The 14,822-nt window shown below is 35.4% G+C and overlaps 1 protein-coding gene across 2 annotated transcripts in view; it reads right to left on the reverse strand.

The window, feature by feature from the left end:
* The window catches only part of NEGR1 (neuronal growth regulator 1), an 812,983-nt gene that overhangs the window by 327,413 nt on the left and 470,748 nt on the right, over positions 1-14,822 (reverse strand). For both annotated transcript variants that reach the window (XM_072834066.1, XM_072834067.1), the window contains exon 3: positions 12,063-12,188. In XM_072834066.1, the coding sequence (XP_072690167.1) occupies positions 12,063-12,188 (126 nt within the window). The remainder of the gene's footprint in view (positions 1-12,062; positions 12,189-14,822) is intronic.

Below are 14,822 nucleotides of genomic sequence, written 5' to 3' on the forward strand. Positions count from 1 at the left end.
ATATGGTGTTCTTTTACACTAGAAATCGTAACTCCTCTAATTTATTTCCAGCCAACCATATGCTCATGTCTATAACTATCAAGGACACTTTGGGTCTTGATTTTTTTTTAAATCATTATTAACATATTTTCTTCTTTTTTTAAGATTTTATTTATTTATTCATGAGAGACACAGAGAGAGGCAGAGGCACAGGCAGAGGGAGAAGCAGGCTCCATGCAGGGATCAAGCCCGATGTGGGACTTGATCCTGGGACCCTGGGGCCACACCCTGAGCTGAAGGCAGACACTCAACCACTGAGCCACTGAGGAGCCAACATATTTTCTTTTTCTTACTTACATCTTACATATATTTTATTAATACATCAGAAATGGCACTTAAGTTCTAGTAGGGCCTGTTTGTATATACATACAGCCTTGATGGACATGATCTTATATTTATGGGCTATAAAACCAAGTTGTATCTTCACTGACTGCTGGGGCTCAAAGATTAGTACAACCTGGCTTCAAATGAACATCATGCTTTTTTCTTCATGAATGTGATACAGGAAGTTATAAAACTTTGCATGTAAAACAGTAGCATATGTTAACCTAACATATGTTAGAACAGTGCCTAGGCATACCAAATGCTCAATAAATAGTACCTAACATACATATTAGCTGGGTTCATTCTACACATTCACACAACCTACTGGTGGTCTTCCTGGATCCCTATAGGATCTAATACAGTATTACGAATGAAATTTTTACCCATGGTGTCTCACCTCAGCATGAATTAGCATGAAATTTATAACCAAGTTAAAAGCTGCATTTTCTAAGATTATAAACAATAATATAAACAAGCTCCTAACTTATTTAAATCTATACACTTATGTAACACCCTTTCCTAACATATGTAATGTGACATTGAAATCACTCTGAAAAAATACTCTAGAAAAATCTAATTCCTAAAATATAAACAGCCTCAAAGAATGTAGTCTTGCCCTTTGCAACAACATGCATGGATGTAGAGGGCAAAATGGTAAGTGAAATAAGCGAAAGATAAACACTGTATCATTTTGTTCCTATGTGGAATTTAAGAAACAAACAAAGAAAAATAGACAAACTAAAAACCTCTTAATTATAGAGAATACACTGATGGTTACCAGAAGGGAAAAGTAGGGTATGGGGATGGGTGAAATAGGTGAAGGGGATTAAAAGTACACTTACCATGATAAGCATTGAGTAATGTATAGAATTATTGAATCACTATACTGAATATCTGAAACTAACTTAAAAGTGCATGTTAATTATGCTTAAATTTCATCAAAATAAATTAAATTTTAAAAACTTATGTAAACATATATGTAAGCGATCATGCCTAAATTCAGTCCACCAAGGGGAGACATAGTACAGTGTGTATGTATATACATATATTTTTTTCCTAATGCCCATCTCCTTCAGAAAACCAAGTTTCATAGGGAAAAAAATCTTTTATAAAATGCTTTGAAATGCTTAATGGTTCCTGTTTTCTGTTTTATAGGGTAAGCACTTTCCTCTGAGAATAGTGGATTATTTTTTATATTGATTCATCATATCATCAGACTCATTGCTTAGCCTTACATATATCTTAAAATAATGAAAATTTTCTTGCTTTCTAAATTCAAATAGCAGGCATTAACAGTTCTGAATACAAACAATTTCTCATAGCCCACCACAAACTAAATAGAAGTAGAGAGGACTCTGGGAACAGACAAATGAAAGTTAAAATTATAAAGAAAACTCTCAGAACAAAGAGGCACTTTTAACTGCATGTATAAATTATTGGTGTGCAATCTTATGGTAAAAGTTTAACTTGCCATCATTATGTAGATTCATTCATTATATAATTATCCATTCTGTTAAACCATTATGGAAATTCACAAAAGCTCCACATAGAGTGTAACTCTACAATGGAACTAGAACCATAGCTTGTAATCTGAAGATCTGGTATTGTTGGAATGTCATCAGCATAAATTGCTAGTTTTACTAAATTTTTCTTCCTAACATTAAAGAGTAAAGTGCAGTGTCAGGATTGCAAACCTACGAAAAGACTCCTAAAGAATTACAGTGTTTGGGCGACAGGCTGCCAGCTTGCAAGGATCACACACACAGCCTCTTCATCATATCACCCTCGGTGTTGGCCCAGCTCTCATGCATTTCAAAGAAGACTTTCTCTCACAAGAGGAAAATGACAACAGAATCAAGAGCACTAATAGAAAGTAATTCTTTCCAGTTTGTACCTGTACAGACCCAAATTATTTTCAGAATTATTTTTAATGATAGATTTGAATGGTATTACATGGTTTTTGGTTAGTAATTTCCATTTTTTACATTTTTCTATTTTTGCTGATCATTCATAATTAACATTTCTGTCTTAAGATTGTATTTAATTCTCTTTAAAGGTTATAGAAATTTTAATGGGCTAAACCCGTATGTCTTACAGCTAGGAAATCATATTTAAAACCTAAACCTCTTTTAAAATATCTAAGGCAAGAGTCAGAAGCTTTTACTTAAAGGAACAGACAGTAAATAGTTTAGGCCTTGTGGGTTATATGGTTTCTACTACAGCTACTCAACTCTCTACTGTAGCATGAGAAAGCAGTGATAGGCTATTTGAGCATGGCTACATTCCAACAACAATAATTAAAACATCATTTACAGAAATAAACAGTAAGCCAGTCGGCCCATAGGCCTTAGGTTGCTAATCCATGGCCTAATAAATGCTAACTTTATTTATTCTGAAATGGCTCTCATTTGACAATTTCAAGGTCCTTAAAATCTCTTAGTTTGGCAATATCTATTATATATTTTTTTAAGATTTTATTTATTTATTCATGAGAGACACAGAGAGAGGCAGAGACATAGACAGAGGGAGAAGCGGGCTTCATGCCGGGAGCCTGATGTGGGACTTGATCCCAGGACTCCAGGATCACGCCCTGGGCGGAAGGCAGGTGCTAAACCACTGAGCCACCCAGAGATCCCCATATCTATTATATTTTTAATGGACAGTTTATACTATATGTTATAGCTATATGTTAAATCTACAGAAATACTTAATGGAAAGCATGGAAAACACTGTTCTTTAGTTTTCAAAGGTTCTATACTTTAATTTGCAAGATTTCCAGATGTTGCCTTTAGGCCATTTTAAGGTTACTTGAATGTTAAGTAAGTGCATGTTTTGTTAAACTCAGTATTCTATCCCAAGCAGAAATATTCTCAAGAAAAAAGGCAAAATCAATACATTCTCAGAGACTACTCTAAAAGAATTTGTCTGCAGTGGACCTACCATAAGAGAATGGCTAAACGAAGTTTTCTAATAGACAAGAGAATGAGTAAAAGAATAGATAACTACAAACCACTTCCCTTCTTTTCTAATACATTTTTGACAGTTGAAATAAAAATTATGCCACGTATCTGAGGTAGTTCTTACATATGTAGAAAAAAACTTAAGATTATTGTACTCTAAAAAGCAGGAGAATAAAGGGAGGTAAGTTTTCCATACTTCACTAGAAAAAGTAAAATGTAGGTACCCATAGACTACAATAAGTTATACTTATACAATGTAATACTTTAAACCTATGTAAAGAAACACACTCAAAAACATTATAGATAAAACAAAGCAGAACTCAAAATATGCTCAATAACCCACAGAAAGTCAGGAAAAAGAAAACAGGGAGACAAAAACTAGAAGGAACAAATATGAACCAACAAAAATAAGATGCCAGTCATCAATAATCAAATTAAATGTAAATGGCCTAAATACACCAAGCAAAATACTGAGATTGTCAGAGTAGATTTTTTTTAAGAGTCTTACCTCTAAGCTTTCTACAAATGACTCACTTACAATATAATCCAACATGTAGATTTAAAGTAAAAGGATAGAAAGAAAAAAGAAACAGGATTGTTCATAGTAGCTTTATCTGTTATAGCAAAAAATTGGGAAAAAAACCCCAAAATATGCTATGGTATGTTTATGGTTAAACAACTTATGGTGCTTTCACATCACTAGGAATCGCTCAGCAATAAAAAGGAACAAAGTACTGATATATGCGAAAACTTGGATAAATCTCATGAGCATTATGTTGAGTAAAAAGGCCAATTTTAAAAGCTCACTCAAGTGATAATTCCATTTACATCCATTCTTTAAATCACAAAATTATAGAGAAGAGGAAGAGGTTAGAAACAGGTTGTCAGGGGTTAGGGATGGTGGATGGATAAGGAGTGGATGTGACTACAAAGGGGTAGCATAAGACAAATCTTGGTGCTGAGGGAACAGTTCTGTCTCTTGATCGTGGTGGTGGTGGCTCCACAAATCAACTCATGATAAAAATGATATAGAACCACACGCATGTATTGCACTAACGTCCATTTGCTTTGGTGTCACACTATAGGTACATATAATGTAACCAATTAGAGAAACCCGATACATGGAAGCTCTCTGTACTAATGTTGTAACCTCCCATAAGCTTATAACTTTTCAAAGCAAAAAGTAAAAGTAAAAAAAAAAAAAAAGAATTCATATTTGTTTGGGGTAATTTATGTAAGTACTATGAGAGCCATGTTATTTTATACACTTCACATTTTATTTTTGAGGTTTAAATGGGACATGTTTGTGCAAGAACCTTCCACTTTGTGTGTAGATGGTAATGAATACATCTTAGTGGAACCCTGCTAGTTAAAATTATTTTGGTGCAAGCTGCTCTTTATATGTTAATGCGGTCAAGGTTCAGAACCCAATTCTAATGTATTGGGGAAGTTTCCCATATCAACAAACAATTATCCGAGACCAGCTGGGTGTCCTACAATTCAACTCAGTTCTGCCACTAGTTAAAAGCTCAGTCCCACAAGACTGCCCTCTCCTCCCTTACTTCAGAGGCAATCTAGATTGCTTCTGACCAAATGGCTGTAGATTAGAGCTTCTAACAGTCCCATCCTTGGGTTCAATTAATTTGCTAGAACAGCTCAGAAAACTCAGAGAAACATTTTACTTACTAGATTATCAATTGATTTTAAAAGGCTACAACTCAGGAGCAGCAGATGGAAGAGATGGATAGGGCAAAGTATGAGGAAATGATGCAGAGCTTCCACGCCCTCTCAGAGTGTGCCATCCTCCCTGAGTGTCTACTTGTTTACCAACCCAGATGCTCTCTGAACTTGGTCCTTTTGGGTCTTTATGGAGGCTTCATTACGTACACACAATTGACTGAATCAGTAGCCATTGGTGAATAATTCAACCTCCTATCCCTCTCCCTTCCCCCAAAGTCTAGGTGAGTGAGACTGAAAATTCCAACTCTCCATTCTCTCGGTTGGTTCTCATGGTAACCCCAGTCCCAACCTTAGGTAGGTCTCCAAAGTTGCTTCATTAACATAACAAAAGATAACTTTGCTGGTTTCATCATAGGAAATTCCAAGGGTTTTGGGAGCTGTGTGCAAGAATTGGGACAAAACCCAAATATATATTTGTTATGATAAATCACAATATCACAGACATGCAGCCTTACTGAAACTAGAAGAAAAGTAAAGGGCTGATTTATATTTAGGGGTATGTGAGTCTTTATATTAGGGGTAGGGATTGGGGGAATATAGAACAGAAATACTTGTGTCATTACACTGTTATTACTTTAAATTTTAATTTCAAGTTCTAAGAGGCTATGGGGGAAGCAAGGACAGATGGCAGCATCCATAAACTATTCAATATTTATGGAGTCCCTACTTTGTACCAGGCCCTAAGTTAAGCCAAGAGTTACAAAGATGAACAGTTTCTGGGAGAAGGAATTCTCTGCTCCCTGAGGCCACAGACAAATAAATGACTATGTTTAGACCAATGACTATAATTTAGAGAATTAGTTCCACACAAGTGGTGGCATACTGTACAATGTAACCATGGAAAAAGAAGCACCCAATTTTTCCTAGATTTCTCAGGAATAAAAAAAGTTGAAGGATTTTACAAAAAGTTCAAGGATAAGTAGGAGTTTGTCACTTGTCTAGAGGGGGAAAAATACTCCTAATAGAGGAAATAGCATGTGCAAAATTGGAGAAACCAAATTTCCATTATGACTAACTGGATGCATAGTTTTGTTTCCATGTCAAGATTCTTCACTTCTTATTTGCTCTTTAATTCTCCACAACTGGGTTTCTGGATCATTGTGTCACTGAATTGCCATAATGGTCAACAAACCACCTGACCTAAAAAGTAACTGTTTGGGTCTTATCTTACTTGACCTGACTGACATTGTTTATCACTCACCATTCCAGAAATGCTTTTCCTCTTTTGGTCTCTTGAAATTATGGCTTTTTGGTTTTATTCCTACATCTTTGACTACTTGTTTGCAATCTCCTTTAACAAGCTCAATAGCTGTTGATTTAAACAAAAATGCCAAGGGATTGATGTCAATAAAGAATAACTTGAATTTGTGGACAGGATGGAGTCAATGGAGGGGAAGAGGTTAAGGATGCAGGAGAGAAGGGATTTTTAACAGAATATGGAACTGACAAATATGAAGGAATGAAGGGAATCAGGAACATAATAGGACAAAGAGACATAATTGAACAGTCTTTATTTTGAGTTAGGCCTTAACTCCTATGGAGTCATATATGAGTGATATATTCCATCACACAGAATGAAGCATATGGAAACTAGACAGAAAAGAGTTTAAGACATACAAACCAGTGTTTATGATCATAGTTTAGCTCCAGAGACAAAAGAAAATCTTTGTCAGCTAATAAACACCAGCAGGGTAGAGTGAGAACATGCCTGGAGATTCCAGATCTCAAAGTATAAAAATGACCTAGGAAGCAAAGACTAAGATGAGTAGTAATGAATAAGTGGAAACTTGATAGAGGCTTTCAAAATGCCTCCATAGTTGTTATCTGTCTGTAATCTATTATTTTCCTTTGCATTTTTATGGTAATTTTTTGTAATCTATTATTAGCTAGATTTATTAATACAATGATGTATGATTAAGAATTTTAGTTTGAATATAAAGATATTCAAAATCAAATGCCTTCTGTAAATTTGTCAATGTTCTCTAGGAGATTAGCTTTATGATACCCTCATTTGAGAACAGCTGTGTGACTTGCATTCAAGAGCTCTAAGTAGGACCTTCAATGTTAGAAACAGGGTTGGAGATTCCATTTTATCAAAATCTGAAACACACTTTATTAGTAAATTAACAGCTAATATATATATTTTTTAAGATTTTATTTATTTATTCACAAGAGACACAAAGAGAGAAGCAGAGACACAGGCAGAGGAAGAAGCAGGCTCCATGTAGGGAGCCCAATGTGGGATTTGATTCCTGAACCAGGATCATGCCTTGAGCCAAAGGCAGATGCACAACCACTGAGCCACCCAGGCGTCCCAATTAATAGCTAATATTATGGTATAGTTACGGTAAGTCATGAACTCTGTTCAAAGCTTTATACTATTCCATTTAATATTCATAACAATTCTGTGAATTGGGGATAATTAGTATCACTGCCGTATATTTAAAGTTTAAAAGAGTTAACAATTTTGTCTCAGATCTTACAGTTTGTAAGACGAAGATCTGGGTCTCATACCCAATTCTGACTGATATAAAGTTCATGATTTTAATTACTGTACTATATTGGTACCATGTGATGCCTAAGAAATTCCAGGTAGAAATGAAGGGAATCATTTATCTTGTAGTTGAATTTTGAGAAAACCTTAAAAATTTCCTAAGTATTTAAGAAATGAGTCATTGATTAGTTAAAGCAGTAGTATTTCTTGTAAATAAAGATGTATGTACCTTTCTAATATCTCATGATAGATCAATTGCCTCCTTATATTTTGCTAGATATAAATATTTTTTACTACTAATTTTATAATCATCTTCTGCAAGCACACCAGTTCCTAGGCCCTATTCCAGGATTATTGTTAGATAAAACCAAATATAATATGGTTAATCCTTTGCACTAAAGTCATTTAAATTCTACTGCTTAATAGACTATCATAAGAACTAGTCTAGGTGTCTGAGTTTCCGATAATTTTACTATAAAGTAGATGATTAGAGTTATATATTTGAAGCCAATCTATAATTATAATTATAATCTATAATTATCATATAACCCCACATATAGAGTATCCAGTCATCAATGTAATGTAAAATGGCTGATTCCAGAGACAGGGCAGCTAAAACACAAGATGAAACTGGAATATTTTGGCATGCCAGAAAGTGCAAAAGTGCTAAAAAAAATAAATAAATAATGGGATCACATTGCAAGGACATAAGAATCAGGATGAAGTGACTTCCACTCCCCAAATAAGGAACAATCTGAGCATCAAAATAACTAAAGACAGTAATGAATTATAAACATTTTTTAAATGTTGGGAATCCATGAGCTTCTGCCATAATAGAGAAAGATGGAAAGACAGAAAGATGGAAAGAAAGAAAGAAAGAAAGAAAGAAAGAAAGAAAGAAAGAAAGAAAGAAAGAAAGAAAGGAAGGAAGGAAGGAAGGAAGGAAGGAAGGAAGAAAGAAAGAAAAGAAAGAAAGAAAGAAAGAAAGAAAGAAAAGAAAGAAAGAAAAAGAAGAAAGGAAAGAAAAAGGAATAAAAGGAAAAAAGGAGGAAGAAATGGGGGGAAGTAAGGTTTTTATTTCTAGTAGAAGGCCAAGTGCTAACTGTTTAAGTAGGATTGCTCAAGCTAGAAAAATCATCACTCCATAATCATCAGAGTAAAGATTAGTTCACAAAAGAATCACTGAGAATGTAAAATCTGCGGGAAGGTTAACAAGTAACAGACATTTGTATTTTATGATTTTAAAATTTCTCCCTATTGCCTATTGGCAGCATGGGGAAGGAAAAAACAAAAAGGAACTATACTATGCAGAAATCAGACACCTTGATTAGGTAATCAAAATTAACAGCACAAATGAGGGACAGATGGATGGCCTGTGCCTCTGGGTATCATTCTCTGGGAAGCCTATAACTTCACTTATTTGATCCCAGATGGGCATAACTGGAACCTAATCATGAGGAAACAGGAGTCATACCTCAAATGAGAAACATACTATTGAAAAAGCAGGGGTGGGGGTGGCGCATGCTTTGCTGAAGATTATCCATGTTTGGAAAGGACAAAGAAGAACAAGGAATTAGACCCCAGAATAAAGAGGAGTAAAGTGATGTGACAGTCAAATGTGATACTTGGATTTTGTACTAGAGGGGAAGAAAACCCAAAACTATGAAGGACAGTATTCCATCAATTGACAAAATTGAAATACGGATAGCAATGGGACAAAAGTATGATACGTACACAAGCTGAAAACGGCACTGTGATTATATAAAAGCCTGTCCTTATTCTTCAGAAATACACACTGACATAACTAGGAAGAAGAGGGCACAGTATACACAGATTGTTCTCAAATGACTCGATGGAAAAATATATAAATTTCCACATACTCTCCAGAGAGAAAATGTTGAAGCAAATGGGAAACAATGATGGACGAAACCGAGTAAAGGGTACAGGGCATAGATTGTATTATTTCTCTAACAGTTTTTACACGAATTTGAAATTAATTCCTAAATATAGAATAGAAAATGCAGGGAGAAATAAATCATCCGTATACGTAAACCCTACGGAAGCTCATATATCCAGAAACTTCTCAAGAAAGACGTCTTTGCAGAATGTACACCGGGCAGTTTGAATGACCAAGTAGAACGACACCTCCGGTTAGTTCAGGCAATGTTGGTGATATGCTGGAACCCACAACCTAATTTTTGAGTGAATTAGGGAGAGGCTCTGTGGAGCTCTCATCCTGGGACCAGACATTTTTTTTTTCTTATTATTGATTTTTAAAACTGATATAGACCATGAATGAGTCAGTAAGAACTAACAAAAGTACTGGTTAAAAATAAATAAATAAATAAAAAATAAACACCTCGACGAATCACCCATGCACAAAAACTAGCCATTAACAGGGCGTGTATCTGGATCTGTTTTTAACATTCTCCACTGTTCATATGGTGACTGGTATTTTGAGACACATCTTCTTTTGTGATGTAACAGAAGACGAGGGTATACAAAATGTTGATATTTCTTAGGTAAAATACAGACAGATCAATGACATTTATAATTTGGCTCTCAAATATAAATATGTAAGTTGAAGAAATTTAATAGAATTATCAGACACATTACTTAAAGCAGAAACTCCACAGTGGTATGCATTTGAATACAGATCATTAAATTATAATTTGAAATTATTGGAAGCATTTATAAATATATCAGCCATGTCTAGCTATTCATTGGATAACGGTTAATATTTATGCTAATTTTACTCATTTACTCTGTATGGCAGGATCAGAAAAATAAATCCATGCACAGTTTAACTTATAAACCCAATCTGTCTTCTTTCAGCTTCATGATGTTATCCATTATCATTATTCTAATAACTTTACTAACCAACATTCACGCTATTTAATTAAACCAAAATGTATCCAAGCACTTAAAAAAGAAGAATATGCATAATAACAAGCACTGCAAAGCAGGAGAGTTCAATCCAAAATATTAATCTTAAATTATATGAAGATGGAGATTATGTGCTTCATTCTTACAAAAATTATATTGCCGTATCAGATTTAAATCCCTGGAAAGATGATTAAAAGTCAGCCATACATTTGCATATCACCTTATACTTTTTAAAGCACGCTTACGCTCATTCTCTTTTTCGAGTCTCACAATAGCTAGGGGTTTTTATCGCTCGATATTTGGAAAGTAGACAACTAGCTGAGGGTAACTGAGGCTACGAGATTTGCAGTAGGATTGGCTGAATTGATGTATGAGGACCTTGAGATCAAAGCGCATGTATCCTGACTGCTCCAATCGTCTCACTTAGACCCCCACGGAGAGTCCTGCCACTAATCCAGTGCTTATCTACCCGTTTTATGATCCCGTAGCTGCTCTAAGGAGTGGAGTCCTGGCAGGCAAGAGCACACTCATGCTTCAGAAATACTATAGAGGCCATAACGCACACTATGTCAGTGTACACTGCTGTTATATCGATTTTTTTCGCACATTAATAGTAATACTTAGCGCGTGATGTAGGTCTCATTAGACCTACTGCACATATGAGGAAACTGAAAGACACTTAAGGATAAGCGATGCTAAAGAAAGCCTTAGCAGAGAAAAAGGATGCGGCAATTGTACTCTCTCCACACCTACGTAAAGGTGCCTTTCTGATTTCTTTAAAAGCCATGTCATCACACTAGCCCTATTAGAGCTATTTCCACCAAAACTGCATAACACAAATAAAACCAAATTTCACTTACCGGAAACATCACGGGATCCTATTCATTAAAACTACCACTGTTACTTCCAGGGTACGACGCAAAGCTCTATCATTCAAGTACTGAAACTTGACACAAATTGGTGATTCGGTGACGAGTGACTGTGCAAAGCCTTGTTTTGATGATGATTATCCCCAACTTTGTGCATGGTAGCCAGAAACCCTTGGAAATGCTATATCCCTTCACTTCACCTAGCTACGTGATCTTGTACAAGTTACTGAAAGTCTTGGGTTTTTAGATCCCTCATCAGTTAAAATTTAATTCTAACTGCCAAATCCTTGATTCTGAACTGCATTTTGAAATTAGACCCAGCAACCTCGTAATTTGTATAATTTCATTCTCTCTTGATTACCTTAGCAGTTCATGCTGGCCTATTAACATGTGAATGACGACTGAATAAAAGCCTTACACATTTAAATGAAGATATTTCTCTTGTGATATTTCCATCTGAGCTCTTTGTCTATTGATTTGTGATTATCCAGTACACTAAAATGAAAATAACCTTGACTGAGAATCAAGAGACATAGATTCTATTCCTGGGCTCTGACAGAAACTGTTCATTTAACTTTGGTGAACTGCAGTGCCTTTAGGTATAAAGATTAAGTATAAAAATACGCACCCCGCTTATCTCGTGAAAAAGATGTAAAAAAAATATAAGCTGGTTCTTAGGTTCTGAACACGTGAGGTTACGGGGGACTGTTGAACAGCAGCACAAATGACACTGATATATTTTTACTTTACCTGATGGAGAGATGTGCCGCCAAGAGATGGAAGGCTCTGGTTTCCCAGTGGCCAAACAAGTAAGGGTGACATTGGTTCCTTCGTTGATGGTCATATCACTTGAGATGTCATATATCTTCGGAGGAACTGAAATAGCAAAACACGCAGTGGTCAGAAAGACACATACAAAATTCTGTTGAAATATATATGATCAACTCCATGATAGACAGCAAGCTGGGGTGGTGAAATCCACTTGTGGTCCATGGTCAACACTCCAAAGATAGACTCTCTAGATCCTCAGGACTCTCCTAGAGTTTTATGTTCATTGGTTGGTTTTATTTTTCTCTAACTTTTAGATACTAAACACTTCAAGATAAATGGCATGTTTAATAACCGGAAAAACACGAATATTACTTAAGTTAAAATTTTATTGTGCGGACTTGTATTAAGTAAACTAGAATGTATCTACTCTTTGTTCTATGTACCTTCACTATAATGATGGTTTCCTCGGTGAGATGATGTAATAAAAAATGAAAATCTGAACGAAACTTAAAATAGCAGAACAGTTATGCCAACATGCTGTTTTAAGAGCTGAGTGAGGTAAAACACGTGTGAGATTAGGAGGTAAGATTTCAGCGGTACAAAGGCATTTGCGACCTCAGTTTTCTATCTGCCACTTAGTAGGGCTGGACTTTCTAATCATTTATATCCGAAGGGACTCATTTCCTAAGGGCTTGAATGGTGTCTTCATTACGTTGTTTTGTCAGTGATGGCTGCAAACCACCGGTAAAAATAGATCTCTTCATCCTGGGATTTCTTAGAAACTCTATTATGCTAATTGTAAATCTCCACAAGTAAAGGGAAAGAGTTTATATTGTACTTGTTTCTGTTTTTTTCTTCTGACATACTAGAAGACGAAAGCTTTTATCCAAGAGCATTTGATAAAACTAGTGACCACGGAATGCACTTTGGGAATGCCGTATGGGAAAATCTCTGAATGCGCTTCCAATTAAAACGTTCACATCCTCTCAGATATCAAAAGGTCTCACGTCATCCTCAAATGGCATGGATGTGAATCCTGGGTTCTCTACTAGCTGTATTACCCAGGGCTAAGGTATGCATAGATCTCAGGCTCCGTGTCTTCATCTGAAAGATGGGAGACCCCGTATAGCCTCTATGAGGATTAAATAAGCCAGGATATTTTAAAGAATTTTGAAAAGTCCCTGGCATCAGTGTTAGCTTATTAGTATTAGATGCCCTAAAACACATATATGATTTTTGAATCTGATTTCAGTACTGCCCTTTTCTCACGCTTTCATCACTTCATCAGTTTGTTAGTGTATAAGACCAGCCTGTGCCATAAATTTTCGTTTCCTCCATACAAATTATAGTATGTGGACACTCAAGGTTGAAACTAATAAATCGCAATTAGAGATCAAGATCATTTTTAGAGAAAATATGCCTTTTACTGGAATTCTTTTCATTGTTCCATTCTTAGGCTTCCTGTATACAAGAGATATATTTTCACAGTTATTTTTAAAAAGGTAATTAAAATTTGCTACAAGGATAAATTAAATGATCTATACTTTGAATATCATCTTTGATTTTTTTTTAATGAAACTAAAACCTTGCAACACCACCACCAAAAATCTCTAGAATGATTTGACTGTAAATGTAAAGTATTTGATCATATGTAACTGTTGTTAGGATTGAAGAAAAGCTTATTCCTAAGTAATATATACCATTGTGACTGTTTGACATTCCCTAATTGGCATTTAAAACATATTATCGTTAAATTCTTCAGTGAGCTCTTCCCAAGCAAAATAAAATAAAATAAAAACCATTCCAAAGAGAAGACTCTTTTCAGCTTAACTGAAACAGAACAGAAATAAAGACATTAAGATATCCTATGAGGAAAGTAGAGCAAAGTGTGCATGACTCATTGGTGAATAGGAAAGTTCATAACAATCAACTTACATGAAAAAACTATCATCTGGATATGTGGGCGTAGGTACAGGTTAGAAATCATGAACCATGAAATATATGTGTACATATGTTCATATGTACATACACACAATTACATACCAACGCCCATTATTTAAAAAAAAAGTTATACCGTAGTTTCTTCCTTCGTACAGAAGACAGCACACAGAGATCCTTCTAGTTTATTTACATATTCCAAACATATAACTGATTCAATTTTCAACAGTGGTATGTATATTCAAGAAAAATGATGGAGGGCGGTAAGACCGTGAATTCTATCTTCTATATTATTTTGTCAATTCAATCCGATCTTAAAAATAGTTTAGTTTCATCTTTACACGTCTACCTGTATTTAAAGTGGCGAGCATGAGCGGTAAACTAATACAAAGCACAATATTTGGCTTCACAGAGAAACAACCAAGTCCCTTAGCAATAAACTTAGATTTGACATTTAACTTTGGGAAATTGTGTGGTGTGGGGGAAGAGTGTCAAAGTCCAGGTGTGACATGTCATCTCAGTGATGGCAACTGCCTCCCAGGGCCTCATCATTCAGGATATACTACAGGGAAGAAACATCTGGAAAGAGGATGCTAGTAAAGGAAAATCCCTCTGGCAAGGCTCTTCTCCCTAAAACACATCACCTGTTGGCAGCAGATGCTGCATGTAAAGAGAACCAGTGAAATCCTTCACGCGCATCACAGCTTGTGGAGGCAAAAACAGGTGTTGGCTTGCTGACTATTCAAAGCCATTTCATAGTCTGTTCAGGATTGCAAACTTTGAGTATTATGGAGGGAATAA

Source organism: Canis lupus, chromosome 8 (genome assembly GCF_048164855.1).
Source record: "Canis lupus baileyi chromosome 8, mCanLup2.hap1, whole genome shotgun sequence".
NCBI classification, from domain to species: domain Eukaryota; kingdom Metazoa; phylum Chordata; class Mammalia; order Carnivora; family Canidae; genus Canis; species Canis lupus.